At 52.4% G+C, this 16,984-nt stretch overlaps 2 protein-coding genes across 2 annotated transcripts in view; one reads left to right on the top strand and one right to left on the bottom strand.

The window, feature by feature from the left end:
* Window positions 1-12,423, bottom strand: part of LOC116937403 (type-1 angiotensin II receptor-associated protein) — a 52,658-nt gene extending 40,235 nt beyond the window's left edge. Inside the window, exons 1-2 of the mRNA XM_076058461.1 lie at window positions 11,981-12,423; window positions 10,689-10,723 (exon numbers count right to left, since the gene is read on the bottom strand). Of these exons, the coding sequence (XP_075914576.1) occupies window positions 10,689-10,723; window positions 11,981-12,007 (62 nt within the window). The 5' untranslated portion in view covers window positions 12,008-12,423. The remainder of the gene's footprint in view (window positions 1-10,688; window positions 10,724-11,980) is intronic.
* Window positions 12,424-12,614: 191 nt separating this feature from the next.
* The window catches only part of AURKAIP1 (aurora kinase A interacting protein 1), a 28,805-nt gene continuing 24,435 nt past the window's right edge, over window positions 12,615-16,984 (top strand). The window contains exon 1 of the mRNA XM_076058459.1: window positions 12,615-12,744. The gene's annotated coding sequence lies outside the window, so the exon portion shown is untranslated. The remainder of the gene's footprint in view (window positions 12,745-16,984) is intronic.

Genomic DNA, 16,984 nt, shown 5'->3' with positions numbered 1-16,984 from the left:
ACACCCTGAGTCACTGCTACACCCTGAGTCTCTACTACACCCTGAGTCGCTACTACAGCCTGAGTCTCTACTACACCCTGAGTCTCTACTACATCCTGAGTCTCTACTACACCCTAAGTCTCTACTACAGCCTGAGTCTTTACTACACCCTGAGTCTCTACTCCACCATGAGTCTTTGCTACACCCTGAGTCTCTACTACATCCTGAGTCTCTACTACACCCTGAGTCTCTACTACACCTTAAGTCTCTACTACACCCTGAGTCTCTACTACACCCTGAGTCTCTACTACACCCTGAGTCTCTACTACACCCTAAGTCTCTACTACAGCCTGAGTCTCTACTACACCCTGAGTCTCTACTACACCCCGAGTCTCTACTACACCCTGAGTCACTGCTACACCCTGAGTCTCTACTACACCCTGAGTCGCTACTACACCCTGAGTCTCTACTACAGCCCGAGTCTCTACTACACCCTGAGTCTCTACTACACCCTGAGTCTCTACTACACCCTGAGTCTCGACTACAGCCTGAGTCTCTACTACACCCTGAGTCTCTACTACACCCTGAGTCTCTCCTACACCCTGAGTCTCTACTACACCCTGAGTCTCTACTACACCCTGAGTCTCTACTACACCCTAAGTCTCTACTACAGCCTGAGTCTCTACTACACCCTGAGTCCCTACTACACCCCGAGTCTCTACTACACCCTGAGTCACTGCTACACCCTGAGTCTCTACTACACCCTGAGTCGCTACTACACCCTGAGTCTCTACTACACCCTGAGTCTCTACTACACCCTGAGTCTCTACTACACCCTAAGTCTCTACTACAGCCTGAGTCTCTACTACACCCTGAGTCTCTACTCCACCGTGAGTCTTTGCTACACCCTGAGTCTCTACTACATCCTGAGTCTCTACTACACCCTGAGTCTCTACTACACCCTGAGTCTCTACTACAGCTTGAGTCTCTGCTACACCCTAAGTCTCTGCTACACCCTGAGTCTCTACTACACCCTGAGTCTCGACTACAGCCTGAGTCTCTACTACACCCTGAGTCTCTATTACACCCTGAGTCTCTACTACAGCCTGAGTCTCTGCTGCACCCTAAGTCGCTACTACACCCTGAGTCTCTACTACACCCTGAGTCTCTACTACACCCTAAGTCTCTACTACACCCTGAGTCTCTCTACACCCTGAGTCTCTACTACAGCCTGAGTCTCTGCTACACCCTGAGTCGCTACTACACCCTGAGTCTCTACTACAGCCTGAGTCTCTACTACACCCTGAGTCTCTACTACACCCTGAGTCTCTACTACAGCCTGAGTCTCTACTACACCCTGAGTCTCTACTCCACCGTGAGTCTTTGCTACACCCTAAGTCTCTACTACATCCTGAGTCTCTACTACACCCTGAGTCTCTACTACACCCTGAGTCTCTACTACACCCTGAGTCTCTAATACACCCTGAGTCTCTACTACACCCTAAGTCTCTACTACACCCTGAGTCTCTACTACAGCCTGAGTCTCTACTACACCCTGAGTCTCTACTACACCCTGAGTCTCTACTACACCCTGAGTCTCTGCTACACCCTAAGTCTCTACTACACCCTGAGTCTCTACTACACCCTGAGTCTCGACTACAGCCTGAGTCTCTACTACACCCTGAGTCTCTACTACACCCTGTGTCTCTACTACACCCTGAGTCTCTACTACACCCTAAGTCTCTACTACAGCCTGAGTCTCTACTACACCCTGAGTCTCTACTACACCCCGAGTCTCTACTACACCCTGAGTCACTGCTACACCCTGAGTCTCTACTACACCCTGAGTCTCTACTACACCCTAAGTCTCTACTACAGCCTGAGTCTTTACTACACCATGAGTCTCTACTCCACCGTGAGTCTTTGCTACACCCTGAGTCTCTACTACATCCTGAGTCTCTACTACACCCTGAGTCTCTACTACACCTTGAGTCTCTACTACACCCTGAGTCTCTACTACACCCTGAGTCTCTACTACACCCTGAGTCTCTACTACACCCTAAGTCTCTACTACAGCCTGAGTCTCTACTACACCCTGAGTCTCTACTACACCCCGAGTCTCTACTACACCCTGAGTCACTGCTACACCCTGAGTCTCTACTACACCCTGAGTCGCTACTACACCCTGAGTCTCTACTACAGCCTGAGTCTCTACTACACCCTGAGTCGCTACTACACCCTGAGTCTCTACTACACCCTGAGTCTCGACTACAGCCTGAGTCTCTACTACACCCTGAGTCTCTACTACACCCTGAGTCTCTCCTACACCCTGAGTCTCTACTACACCCTGAGTCTCTACTACACCCTGAGTCTCTACTACACCCTAAGTCTCTACTACAGCCTGAGTCTTTACTACACCCTGAGTCCCTACTACACCCCGAGTCTCTACTACACCCTGAGTCACTGCTACACCCTGAGTCTCTACTACACCCTGAGTCGCTACTACACCCTGAGTCTCTACTACACCCTGAGTCTCTACTACACCCTGAGTCTCTACTACACCCTGAGTCTCTACTACACCCTAAGTCTCTACTACAGCCTGAGTCTTTACTACAGCCTGAGTCTCTACTCCACCGTGAGTCTTTTGCTACACCCTGAGTCTCTACTACATCCTGAGTCTCTACTACACCCCGAGTCTCTACTACACCCCGAGTCTCTACTACACCCTGAGTCTCTACTACAGCCTGAGTCTCTACTACACCCTGAGTCTCTACTGCACCCTGAGTCTCTACTACAGCCTGAGTCTCTGCTACACCCTGAGTCTCTGCTACAGCCTGAGTCTCTGCTACACCCTGAGTCTCTGCTACACCCTAAGTCTCTGCTACACCCTGAGTCTCGACTACAGCCTGAGTCTCTACTACACCCTGAGTCTCTACTACACCCTGAGTCTCTACTACACCCTGAGTCTCTACTACACCCTAAGTCTCTACTACACCCTGAGTCTCTACTACAGCCTGAGTCTCTACTACACCCTGAGTCTCTACTACACCCTGAGTCTCTACTACACCCTGAGTCTCTGCTACACCCTAAGTCTCTACTACACCCTGAGTCTCTACTACACCCTGAGTCTCGACTACAGCCTGAGTCTCTACTACACCCTGAGTCTCTACTACACCCTGTGTCTCTACTACACCCTGAGTCTCTACTACACCCTAAGTCTCTACTACAGCCTGAGTCTCTACTACACCCTGAGTCTCTACTACACCCCGAGTCTCTACTACACCCTGAGTCACTGCTACACCCTGAGTCTCTACTACACCCTGAGTCGCTACTACAGCCTGAGTCTCTACTACACCCTGAGTCTCTACTACATCCTGAGTCTCTACTACACCCTGAGTCTCTACTACACCCTGAGTCTCTACTACAGCTTGAGTCTCTGCTACACCCTAAGTCTCTGCTACACCCTGAGTCTCTACTACACCCTGAGTCTCGACTACAGCCTGAGTCTCTACTACACCCTGAGTCTCTATTACACCCTGAGTCTCTACTACAGCCTGAGTCTCTGCTGCACCCTAAGTCGCTACTACACCCTGAGTCTCTACTACACCCTGAGTCTCTACTACACCCTAAGTCTCTACTACACCCTGAGTCTCTCTACACCCTGAGTCTCTACTACAGCCTGAGTCTCTGCTACACCCTGAGTCGCTACTACACCCTGAGTCTCTACTACAGCCTGAGTCTCTACTACACCCTGAGTCTCTACTACACCCTGAGTCTCTACTACAGCCTGAGTCTCTACTACACCCTGAGTCTCTACTCCACCGTGAGTCTTTGCTACACCCTAAGTCTCTACTACATCCTGAGTCTCTACTACACCCTGAGTCTCTACTACACCCTGAGTCTCTACTACACCCTGAGTCTCTAATACACCCTGAGTCTCTACTACACCCTAAGTCTCTACTACACCCTGAGTCTCTACTACAGCCTGAGTCTCTACTACACCCTGAGTCTCTACTACACCCTGAGTCTCTACTACACCCTGAGTCTCTGCTACACCCTAAGTCTCTACTACACCCTGAGTCTCTACTACACCCTGAGTCTCGACTACAGCCTGAGTCTCTACTACACCCTGAGTCTCTACTACACCCTGTGTCTCTACTACACCCTGAGTCTCTACTACACCCTAAGTCTCTACTACAGCCTGAGTCTCTACTACACCCTGAGTCTCTACTACACCCCGAGTCTCTACTACACCCTGAGTCACTGCTACACCCTGAGTCTCTACTACACCCTGAGTCTCTACTACACCCTAAGTCTCTACTACAGCCTGAGTCTTTACTACACCATGAGTCTCTACTCCACCGTGAGTCTTTGCTACACCCTGAGTCTCTACTACATCCTGAGTCTCTACTACACCCTGAGTCTCTACTACACCTTGAGTCTCTACTACACCCTGAGTCTCTACTACACCCTGAGTCTCTACTACACCCTGAGTCTCTACTACACCCTAAGTCTCTACTACAGCCTGAGTCTCTACTACACCCTGAGTCTCTACTACACCCCGAGTCTCTACTACACCCTGAGTCACTGCTACACCCTGAGTCTCTACTACACCCTGAGTCGCTACTACACCCTGAGTCTCTACTACAGCCTGAGTCTCTACTACACCCTGAGTCGCTACTACACCCTGAGTCTCTACTACACCCTGAGTCTCGACTACAGCCTGAGTCTCTACTACACCCTGAGTCTCTACTACACCCTGAGTCTCTCCTACACCCTGAGTCTCTACTACACCCTGAGTCTCTACTACACCCTGAGTCTCTACTACACCCTAAGTCTCTACTACAGCCTGAGTCTTTACTACACCCTGAGTCCCTACTACACCCCGAGTCTCTACTACACCCTGAGTCACTGCTACACCCTGAGTCTCTACTACACCCTGAGTCGCTACTACACCCTGAGTCTCTACTACACCCTGAGTCTCTACTACACCCTGAGTCTCTACTACACCCTGAGTCTCTACTACACCCTAAGTCTCTACTACAGCCTGAGTCTTTACTACAGCCTGAGTCTCTACTCCACCGTGAGTCTTTTGCTACACCCTGAGTCTCTACTACATCCTGAGTCTCTACTACACCCCGAGTCTCTACTACACCCCGAGTCTCTACTACACCCTGAGTCTCTACTACAGCCTGAGTCTCTACTACACCCTGAGTCTCTACTGCACCCTGAGTCTCTACTACAGCCTGAGTCTCTGCTACACCCTGAGTCTCTGCTACAGCCTGAGTCTCTGCTACACCCTGAGTCTCTGCTACACCCTAAGTCTCTGCTACACCCTGAGTCTCGACTACAGCCTGAGTCTCTACTACACCCTGAGTCTCTACTACACCCTGAGTCTCTACTACACCCTGAGTCTCTACTACACCCTAAGTCTCTACTACACCCTGAGTCTCTACTACAGCCTGAGTCTCTACTACACCCTGAGTCTCTACTACACCCTGAGTCTCTACTACACCCTGAGTCTCTGCTACACCCTAAGTCTCTACTACACCCTGAGTCTCTACTACACCCTGAGTCTCGACTACAGCCTGAGTCTCTACTACACCCTGAGTCTCTACTACACCCTGTGTCTCTACTACACCCTGAGTCTCTACTACACCCTAAGTCTCTACTACAGCCTGAGTCTCTACTACACCCTGAGTCTCTACTACACCCCGAGTCTCTACTACACCCTGAGTCACTGCTACACCCTGAGTCTCTACTACACCCTGAGTCGCTACTACAGCCTGAGTCTCTACTACACCCTGAGTCTCTACTACATCCTGAGTCTCTACTACACCCTAAGTCTCTACTACAGCCTGAGTCTTTACTACACCCTGAGTCTCTACTCCACCATGAGTCTTTGCTACACCCTGAGTCTCTACTACATCCTGAGTCTCTACTACACCCTGAGTCTCTACTACACCTTAAGTCTCTACTACACCCTGAGTCTCTACTACACCCTGAGTCTCTACTACACCCTGAGTCTCTACTACACCCTAAGTCTCTACTACAGCCTGAGTTTCTACTACACCCTGAGTCTCTACTACACCCCGAGTCTCTACTACACCCTGAGTCACTGCTACACCCTGAGTCTCTACTACACCCTGAGTCGCTACTACACCCTGAGTCTCTATTACAGCCTGAGTCTCTACTACACCCTGAGTCTCTACTACACCCTGAGTCTCTACTACACCCTGAGTCTCGACTACAGCCTGAGTCTCTACTACACCCTGAGTCTCTACTACACCCTGAGTCTCTCCTACACCCTGAGTCTCTACTACACCCTGAGTCTCTACTACACCCTAAGTCTCTACTACAGCCTGAGTCTTTACTACACCCTGAGTCTCTACTCCACCGTGAGTCTTTTGCTACACCCTGAGTCTCTACTACATCCTGAGTCTCTACTACACCCCGAGTCTCTACTACACCCTGAGTCTCTACTACACCCTGAGTCTCTACTACAGACTGAGTCTCTACTACACCCTGAGTCTCTACTACACCCTGAGTCTCTGCTACACCCTGAGTCTCTGCTACAGCCTGAGTCTCTACTACACCCTGAGTCTCTACTACACCCTGAGTCTCTACTACACCATAAGTCTCTACTACACCCTGAGTCTCTACTACACCCTGAGTCTCTACTACACCCTGAGTCTCTACTACACCCTGAGTCTCTACTACACCCTGAGTATCTACTACACTCTGAGTCTCTACTACTGCCTGAGTCTCTACTACAGCCTGAGTCTCTACTACACCCTGAGTCTCTACTACACCCTGAGTCTCTACTACACCCTGAGTCTCTACTACACCCTGAGTCTCTACTACATCCTGAGTCTCTACTACACCCTGAGTCTCTGCAACACCCTGAGTCTCTGCTACAGCCTGATCCTCTGCTACACCCTGAGTCTCTACTACACCCTGAGTCTCTACTACACCCTGAGTCTCTACTACAGCCTGAGTCTCTACTACACCCTGAGTCTCTACTACAGCCTGAGTCTCTACTTCAATGGGTGGGTGAGTGGATGAATGAGTGGGTGGGTGAGTGAGTGGGTAGGTGGGTGGGTTAGTGAGTGGGTGGGTGGGTTAGTGAGTGGGTGGGTGAGTGGTTAGGTGGGTGGGTGAGTGAGTGGGTAGTTGGGTGAGTGAGTGGGTAGGTGAGTGAGTGGGTGGGTGAGTGAATGAGTAGGTGGGTGGGTGAGTGGGTTGGTCGGTGGGTGAGTGAGTGGGTGACTGAGTGAGTGGATGAATGATTGGGTAAGGGAGTGGATTAATGAGTGGGAGTGTGAGTGGGTGGATGGGTGAGTGAGTGGGTGAGTGAGTGAGTGGGTGAGTGAGTGAATGGGTGGGTGGATGATCGGGTGGCTGATGAAGTGGATGAATGAGCGGGTGGTCGAGTGAATGCGTGAGTGAATGGGTGAATAAGTGAAGGGGTGAGTGAATGGGTGAGTGAGTGAAGGGGTGAGTGAATGGGTGAAGGGGTGAGTGAATGGTTGAGTGAATAGGTGAGTGAATAGGTGAGTCAGTGAATGGGTGAGTGAGTGAATGAGCGAGTGAGTGAATGGGCGAGTGAGTGAATGGGTGAAGGGGTGAGTGAATGGGTGAAGGGGTGAGTGAATGTGTGAGTGAAGGGGAGAGTGAATGGGCGAGTGAGTGAATAGGCGAGTGAGTGAATGGGCGAGTGAGTGAATGGGCGAGTGAGTGAATGGGTGAAGGGGTGAGTGAATGCGTGAGTGATTGGGTGAATGAATGGGTGAGTGAATGGGTGAGTGGATGAGTAGGTGGGTGAGTGAATGGGTGAGTGGCTGAGTAGGTGGGTGATTGAATGGGTGAGTGAATGGGTGAGTGGCTGAGTAGGTGGGTGAGTGAATGGGTGAGTGGCTGGGTAGGTGGGTGAGTGAATGGGTGAGTAAATGGGCGAGTGACTGAGTAGGTGAGTGAGTGAATGGGTGAGTGGATGAGTAGGTGGGTGAGTGAATGGGTGAGTGAATGGGTGAGTGGCTGAGTAGGTGGGTGAGTGGATGGGTGAGTGGATGGGTGAGTGAATGGGTGAGTGTATGAGTAGGTGCGTGAGTGAATGGGTGAGTGAATGGGTGAGTGGATGAGTGAGTGAATGGGTGAGTGGCTGAGTAGGTGGGTGAGTGAATTCGTGAGTGAGTGAGTGGGTGAGTGAATGAGTGAGTGAGTGGGTGGGTGAGTGAATGGGTGAGTGGCTGAGTAGGTGGGTGAGTGAATGGGTGAGTGAATGGGTGAGTGAATGGGTGAGTGAATTGGCGAGTGAGTGAGTGAGTGAATGGGTGAGTGAATGAGTAGGTGGTTGAGTGAATGGGTGCGTGGCTGAGTAGGTGGGTCTGTGGAGTGAATGGGTGAGTGAATGGGTGAGTGAATGGGTGATTGAATGAGTAGTTGGGTGAGTGAGTGAATGGGTGAGTGAGTGAATGGGTGAGTAGGTGGGTGAGTAGGTGCGTGAGTGAATGGGTGAGTGAATGGGTGAGTGAATGGACGAGTGAGTGAGTGAATGGGTGAGTGAATGAGTAGGTGGGTGAGTGAGTAGGTGAGTGAGCAGGTGGGTGAGAGAGTGGATGAGTGGCTGAGTAGGTGGGTGAGTGAGTGGGTGAGTGGCTGAGTAGATGGGTGAGTGAGTGAGTGGGTGAGTGAATGGGTGAGTGAGTGGGTAAGTGAGTGGGTGAGTGAGTGAATGGGTGAGTGAATGAGTGAGTGAGTGGGTGAGTGACTGAATGGGTGAGTGAATGGGTGAGTGAATGGGTGAGTGGGTGAGTGAGTGAGTGGGTGAGTGAGTGAGTGGGTGAGTGTGTGAGTGGGTGAGTGAGTGGGTGAGTGGGTGAGTGGGTGAGTGAGTGAGTGGGTGTGTGAGTGAGTGGGTGAGTGGGTAAGTGAGTGGATGGGTGGGTGAATGGGTGAGTGGGTGAGTGAGTGAGTGGGTGAGTGAGTGGGTGAGTGGGTGAGTGAGTGTGTGAGTGAGTGTGTGAGTGAGTGAGTGGGCGAGTGAGTGAGTGGGCGAGTGAGTGAGTGAGTGGGTGAGTGAGTGAGTGGGTGAGTGAGTGAGTGAGTGGGTGAGTGAGTGGGTGAGTGAATGGGTGAGTGAGTGGGTGAATATGTGAGTGGGTGAATAGGTGAGTGGGTGAGTGAGTGGGTGAGTGAGTGAGTGTGTGAGTGAGTGAGTGTGTGAGTGTGTGAGTGGGTGAGTGTGTGAGTGAGTGAGTGAGTGCGTGAGTGAGTGAGTGAGTGGGTGAGTGAGTGGGTGAGTGAGTGGGTGAGTGAGTGGGTGAGTGAGTGAGTGAGTGTGTGAGTGAGTGGGAGAGTGTATGAGTGAGTGAGTGAGTGGGTGAGTGTATGAGTGAGTGAGTGAGTGGGTGAGTGAGTGAGTGGGTGAGTGAGTGAGTGAGTGGGTGCGTGAGTGAGCGAGTGAGTGGGTGAGTGAGTGAGTGAGCGAGTGAGTGGGTGAGTGAGTGGTGAGTGAGTGAGTGAGTGGGTGAGTGAGTGAGTGAGTGGGTGAGTGAGTGAGTGAGTGTGTGAGTGAGTGAGTGAATGGGTGAGTGAGTGAGTGAGTGGGTGAGTGAGTGAGTGAGTGTGTGAGTGTGTGAGTGAGTGAGTGGGTGAGTGTATGAGTGAGTGAGTGAGTGGGTGAGTGTATGAGTGAGTGAGTGGGTGAGTGGGTGAGTGAGTGAGTGGGTGAGTGAGTGAGCGAGTGGGTGAGTGAGTGAGCGAGTGAGTGGGTGAGTGAGTGAGTGAGCGAGTGAGTGGGTGAGTGAGTGAGCGAGTGAGTGGGTGAGTGAGTGAGTGAGTGGGTGAGTGAGTGAGTGTGTGAGTCAGTGAGTGTGTGAGTGAGTGAGTGAGTGGGTGAGTGAGTGAGTGTGTGAGTGAGTGAGTGTGTGAGTGAGTGAGTGAGTGAATGGGTGAGTGAGTGAGTGAGTGAATGGGTGAGTGAGTGAATGGGTGAGTGGGTGAGTGAGTGAGTGAGTGTGTGAGTGAGTGAGTGTGTAAGCGAGTGAGTGAATGGGTGAGTGAGTAAGTGAATGGGTGAGTGAGTGAATGGGTGAGTGAGTGTGTGAGTGAGTGAGTGTGAGTGAGTGAATGAATGAGTGAGTGAGTGGGTGAGTGAGTGAGTGTGTGAGTGAGTGAATGAATGAGTGAGTGGGTGAGTGAGTGGGTGAGTGAGTGAGTGAGTGGGTGAGTGAGTGAGTGGGTGAGTGAGTGAGTGAGTGTGTGAGTGAGTGTGTGAGTGAGGGGGTGAGTGAGTGGGTGAGTGAGTGAGTGATTGAGTGAGTGGGTGTGTGAGTGAGTGAATGAATGAGTGAGTGAGTATGTGAGTGAGTGAATGAATGAATGCATGAGTGAGTGAGTGAGTGGGTGAGTGAGTGGGTGAGTGAGTGATTGAGTGAGTGGGTGAGTGAGTGAGCGAGTGAGCGGGTGAGTGAGTGAGCGAGTGAGCGGGTGAGTGAGTGAGTGAGCGAGTGAGCGGGTGAGTGAGTGAGTGGGTGAGTGAGTGAGTGGGTGAGTGAGTGAGTGGGTGAGTGTGTGAGTGAGTGAGTGGGTGAGTGCATGAGTGAGTGAGTGGGTGAATGAGTGTGTGAGTGAGTGAGTGTGTGAGTGAGCGAGTGTGTGAGTGAGTGTAACAGTGAGTGTATGTATGTATGTGTGAGTGAACTTACCAGATGGCAAGGAACCAGTGAAACATGATTATAACCTGGGGGAAGAGACATTCAGCATCATCATCATCAGCAGCATCATCATCAGCAGCATCATCATCATCAGCATCATCATCATCAGCATCATCACCATCAGCATCATCAGCATCATCATCGTCAGCATCATCATCATCAACATCGTAATCAGCATCATCATCGTCAGCCGCATCATCAGCAGCATCATCATTAGCAGCAGCATCATCAGCATCATCAGCAGCAGCATCATTAGCATCATCATCAGCATCATCATCAGCAGCATCATCAGCAGCATCATCATTAGCAGCAGCATCATCAGCATCATCAGCAGCATCATCAGCAATAGCAGCATCAGCAGCATCATCATCAGCAGCAGCATCATCATCAGCAGCAGCATTATCAGCAGCATCAGCATCATAATCAGCAGCAGCATCATCATCATCAGCAGCATCATGATCATCAGCAGCAGCATCATCATCAGCATCAGCAACAGCAGCATCATCATCAGCAGCATCAGCATCATCAGCAGCAGCATCAGCAACAGCAGCATCATCATCAGCAGCAGCAGCATCAGCATCATTAGCAGCATCATCAGCAGTAGCAGCAATCATACAGTCCTCGTGAACCAGAGTGGTGAAGTATGGTCGCCACAGTACAGTCCTCGTGAACCAGAGTGGTGAAGTATGGTCGTACAGTACAGTCCTCGTGAACCAGAGTGGTGAAGTATGGTCGTACAGTACAGTCCTCGTGAACCAGAGTGGTGAAGTATGGTCGTACAGTACAGTCCTCGTGAACCAGAGTGGTGAAGTATGGTCGCCACAGTACAGTCCTCGTGAACCAGAGTGGTGAAGTATAGTCGTACAGTACAGTCCTCGTGAACCAGAGTGGTGAAGTATAGTCGTACAGTACAGTCCTCGTGAACCAGAGTGGTGAAGTATGGTCGTACAGTACAGTCCTCGTGAACCAGAGTGGTGAAGTATGGTCGCACAGTACAGTCCTCGTGAACCAGAGTGGTGAAGTATGGTCGCACAGTACAGTCCTCGTGAACCAGAGTGGTGAAGTATGGTCGCCACAGTACAGTCCTCGTCAACCAGAGTGGTGAAGTATGGTCGTACAGTACAGTCCTCGTGAACCAGAGTGGTGAAGTATGGTCGCCACAGTACAGTCCTCGTGAACCAGAGTGGTGAAGTATGGTCGTACAGTACAGTCCTCGTGAACCAGAGTGGTGAAGTATGGTCGCGCAGTAATCGTAAAAAGCCAACAACGGATAGAGTACGCACCTTGAGGTTGATCGAAGGCAACTCCATGTCGACCAGAGTGGTGAAGTATGGACGTACAGTACCACCAGTGTAACCAGAGTGGTGAAGTATGGACGTACAGTGTCACCGGAGTAGTGACGTAGGGACGTACAGTGTAACCAGAGTAGTGACGTATGGACGTACAGTAAAAAAATCCACCCCCACCCCCCCCGTAGCTTCTCAGCAATCACGGAAACAATTACCGGTGACGTCACGGGGAGCGTGCGGGGACGCGGAAGATTGACACAAATGACGTCACGTTTTGTGGGGAACACCGGTTGCTATGTCCGTGACGTCACCGCGTTGACGTCGCCGAGGTTCGAGATAGCCTTTGCGTGATGACGTCGCCGCGTTCTGGACGCACCACCCCCCTCTTGCGTGATGACGTCCACGCGCTCTGGCCCACCCTTGCGTGATGACGTCGCCGCGTTCTGGTCCCCGCTTGCATGATGACGTCACCGCGTTCAGGACCCCCCCGCTTGCGTAATGACGTCACCGCGTTCTGGACTCCCCCCCACTCTTTGCGTGATGACGTCCCCGCGTTAAGGACCCCCCCCCACCTCTTGCGTGATCACGTCGCCGCGCTCTGGACCACCCTTGCGTGATGACGTCGCCGCGTTCTGGACCCAGCTTGCGTGATGACGTAACCGCGTTAAGGACCCCCCCCGCTTGCGTGATGACGTCGCCGCGGCCTAGGCACTAGGCGAAGCCTTTCCGCTCCCTTCACCGCGGGGTGGCCTTGAGACGTGTGTACTGGGAGACGCGCCTCGATCATCAACAACATCAACAACAACATTAACAACAACCACAACAACATTAACAACAACATTAACAACATTAACAACAACCACAACAACATCAATAACATCGACAACAACCACATCAACAACAACCACATCAACAACAACCACATCAACAACAACGACATCGTAATAACCACGAGGGGTTTACTCTTCAGCAAAGGTCTGTGAGTGGGTGGGTGAGTGAGTGGGTGAGTGGGTGGGTGAGTGAGTGGGTGGGTGAGTGAGTGGGTGGGTGAGTGGGTGAGTGAGTGGGTGAGTGAGTGAGTGGGTGAGTGAGTGGGTGGGTGAGTGAGTGAGTGGGTGAGTGGGTGGGTGAGTGGGTGGGTGGGTGAGTGAGTGAGTGGGTGAGTGGGTGGGTGAGTGGGTGGGTGGGTGAGTGGGTGGGTGAGTGAGTGGGTGGGTGAGTGGGTGAGTGGGTGGGTGGGTGAGTGGGTGGGTGGGTGAGTGGGTGGGTGGGTGAGTGGGTGGGTGGGTGAGTGGGTGGGTGAGTGAGTGGGTGGGTGAGTGAGTGGGTGGGTGAGTGGGTGAGTGAGTGGGTGGGTGAGTGGGTGAGTGAGTGGGTGGGTGAGTGGGTGAGTGGGTGGGTGAGTGGGTGGTGAGTGGGTGGGTGGGTGGGTGAGTGGGTGGGTGGGTGAGTGAGTGGGTGGGTGAGTGAGTGGGTGGGTGAGTGAGTGGGTGGGTGGGTGGGTGAGTGAGTGGGTGGGTGGGTGAGTGAGTGGGTGGGTGGGTGAGTGAGTGGGTGGGTGGGTGAGTGAGTGAGTGGGTGGGTGAGTGAGTGGGTGGGTGGGTGAGTGAGTGGGTGGGTGAGTGAGTGGGTGGGTGAGTGAGTGGGTGAGTGAGTGAGTGGGTGAGTGAGTGGGTGGGTGAGTGGGTGAGTGAGTGGGTGGGTGAGTGAGTGGGTGAGTGGGTGGGTGGGTGGGTGGGTGGGTGTGGGGTGGGTGAGTGGGTGGGTGGGTGAGTGGGTGGGTGAGTGAGTGGGTGAGTGGGTGGGTGAGTGGGTGGGTGGGTGAGTGAGTGGGTGAGTGAATGGTGAGTGTGAAGGGGTGAGTGATGGGTAGATGGTGGTGAGTGAATGGTTGAGTGAATAGGTGAGTGAATAGGTGAGTCAGGAGTCTGTGAATGGGTGAGTGAGTGAATGAGCGAGTGAGTGAATGGGCGAGTGAGTGAATGGGTGAAGGGGTGAGTGAATGGGTGAAGGGGTGAGTGAATGTGTGAGTGAAGGGGAGAGTGAATGGGCGAGTGAGTGAATAGGCGAGTGAGTGAATGGGCGAGTGAGTGAATGGGCGAGTGAGTGAATGGGTGAAGGGGTGAGTGAATGCGTGAGTGATTGGGTGAATGAATGGGTGAGTGAATGGGTGAGTGGATGAGTAGGTGGGTGAGTGAATGGGGTGAGTGGCTGAGTAGGTGGGTGATTGAATGGGTGAGTGAATGGGTGAGTGGCTGAGTAGGTGGGTGAGTGAATGGGTGAGTGGCTGGGTAGGTGGGTGAGTGAATGGGTGAGTAAATGGGCGAGTGACTGAGTAGGTGAGTGAGTGAATGGGTGAGTGGATGAGTAGGTGGGTGAGTGAATGGGTGAGTGAATGGGTGAGTGGCTGAGTAGGTGGGTGAGTGGATGGGTGAGTGGATGGGTGAGTGAATGGGTGAGTGTATGAGTAGGTGCGTGAGTGAATGGGTGAGTGAATGGGTGAGTGGATGAGTGAGTGAATGGGTGAGTGGCTGAGTAGGTGGGTGAGTGAATTCGTGAGTGAGTGAGTGGGTGAGTGAATGAGTGAGTGAGTGGGTGGGTGAGTGAATGGGTGAGTGGCTGAGTAGGTGGGTGAGTGAATGGGTGAGTGAATGGGTGAGTGAATGGGTGAGTGAATTGGCGAGTGAGTGAGTGAGTGAATGGGTGAGTGAATGAGTAGGTGGTTGAGTGAATGGGTGCGTGGCTGAGTAGGTGGGTCTGTGGAGTGAATGGGTGAGTGAATGGGTGAGTGAATGGGTGATTGAATGAGTAGTTGGGTGAGTGAGTGAATGGGTGAGTGAGTGAATGGGTGAGTAGGTGGGTGAGTAGGTGCGTGAGTGAATGGGTGAGTGAATGGGTGAGTGAATGGACGAGTGAGTGAGTGAATGGGTGAGTGAATGAGTAGGTGGGTGAGTGAGTAGGTGAGTGAGCAGGTGGGTGAGAGAGTGGATGAGTGGCTGAGTAGGTGGGTGAGTGAGTGGGTGAGTGGCTGAGTAGATGGGTGAGTGAGTGAGTGGGTGAGTGAATGGGTGAGTGAGTGGGTAAGTGAGTGGGTGAGTGAGTGAATGGGTGAGTGAATGAGTGAGTGAGTGGGTGAGTGACTGAATGGGTGAGTGAATGGGTGAGTGAATGGGTGAGTGGGTGAGTGAGTGAGTGGGTGAGTGAGTGAGTGGGTGAGTGTGTGAGTGGGTGAGTGAGTGGGTGAGTGGGTGAGTGGGTGAGTGAGTGAGTGGGTGTGTGAGTGAGTGGGTGAGTGGGTAAGTGAGTGGATGGGTGGGTGAATGGGTGAGTGGGTGAGTGAGTGAGTGGGTGAGTGAGTGGGTGAGTGGGTGAGTGAGTGTGTGAGTGAGTGTGTGAGTGAGTGAGTGGGCGAGTGAGTGAGTGGGCGAGTGAGTGAGTGAGTGGGTGAGTGAGTGAGTGGGTGAGTGAGTGAGTGAGTGGGTGAGTGAGTGGGTGAGTGAATGGGTGAGTGAGTGGGTGAATATGTGAGTGGGTGAATAGGTGAGTGGGTGAGTGAGTGGGTGAGTGAGTGAGTGTGTGAGTGAGTGAGTGTGTGAGTGTGTGAGTGGGTGAGTGTGTGAGTGAGTGGAGTGAGTGCGTGAGTGAGTGAGTGAGTGGGTGAGTGAGTGGGTGAGTGAGTGGGTGAGTGGGTGGGTGAGTGAGTGAGTGTGTGTGTGAGTGGGGAGAGTGTATGAGTGAGTGAGTGAGTGGGTGAGTGTATGAGTGAGTGAGTGAGTGGGTGAGTGAGTGGGGTGAGTGAGTGAGTGAGGGGTGCGTGAGTGAGCGAGTGAGTGGGTGAGTGAGTGAGTGAGTGAGTGGTGAGTGAGTGAGTGAGCGAGTGAGTGAGGTGGGTGAGTGAGTGGGTGAGTGAGTGAGTGAGTGGGTGAGTGAGTGAGTGAGTGGGTGAGTGAGTGAGTGAGTGTGTGAGTGAGTGAGTGAATGGGTGAGTGAGTGAGTGAGTGGGTGAGTGAGTGAGTGAGTGTGTGAGTGTGTGAGTGAGTGAGTGGGTGAGTGTATGAGTGAGTGAGTGAGTGGGTGAGTGTATGAGTGAGTGAGTGGGTGAGTGGGTGAGTGAGTGAGTGGGTGAGTGAGTGAGCGAGTGGGTGAGTGGAGTGAGAGTGAGTGAGTGGGAGTGAGTGAGTGAGGGGGTGAGTGAGTGAGCGAGTGAGTGGGTGAGTGAGTGAGTGAGTGGGTGAGTGAGTGAGTGTGTGAGTCAGTGAGTGTGTGAGTGAGTGAGTGAGTGGGTGAGTGAGTGAGTGTGTGAGTGAGTGAGTGTGTGAGTGAGTGAGTGAGTGAATGGGTGAGTGAGTGAGTGAGTGAATGGGTGAGTGAGTGAATGGGTGAGTGGGTGAGTGAGTGAGTGAGTGTGTGAGTGAGTGAGTGAGTGTGTAAGCGAGTGAGTGAATGGGTGAGTGAGTAAGTGAATGGGTGAGTGAGTGAATGGGTGAGTGAGTGTGTGAGTGAGTGAGTGTGAGTGAGTGAATGAATGAGTGAGTGAGTGGGTGAGTGAGTGAGTGTGTGAGTGAGTGAATGAATGAGGAGTGGAGGTGAGTGGGTGAGTGAGGGGGTGAGTGAGTGAGTGGTGAGTGAGTGAGTGAGTGGGTGAGTGAGTGAGTGAGTGTGTGAGTGAGTGTGTGAGTGAGGGTGAGTGAGTGGGTGAGTGAGTGAGTGATTGAGTGAGTGGGTGTGTGAGTGAGTGAATGAATGAGTGAGTGAGTATGTGAGTGAGTGAATGAAGATGATGATGGTGAGTGAGTGAGTGGTGAGTGGGGAGAGTGTGATTGAGTGAGTGGGTGAGTGAGTGAGCGAGTGGGTGAGGGTGAGTGAGTGAGCGAGTGGGTGAGTGAGTGAGTGAGCGAGTGAGGTGAGCGGGTGAGTGAGTGAGTGGGTGAGTGAGTGAGTGGTGAGTGGGTGTGAGTGTGTGAGTGAGTGAGTGGGTGAGTGCATGAGTGAGTGAGT

The sequence above is a fragment of the Petromyzon marinus genome (assembly GCF_048934315.1).
Source record: "Petromyzon marinus isolate PM22_M1 ecotype Great Lakes invasive population chromosome 75 unlocalized genomic scaffold, UKy_Petmar_22M1.pri1.0 chr75_unloc.2, whole genome shotgun sequence".
NCBI classification, from domain to species: domain Eukaryota; kingdom Metazoa; phylum Chordata; class Hyperoartia; order Petromyzontiformes; family Petromyzontidae; genus Petromyzon; species Petromyzon marinus.
The sequence above is the reverse complement of the archived record's forward strand: the minus strand, read 5'-3'. Positions and strand labels throughout refer to the sequence as shown.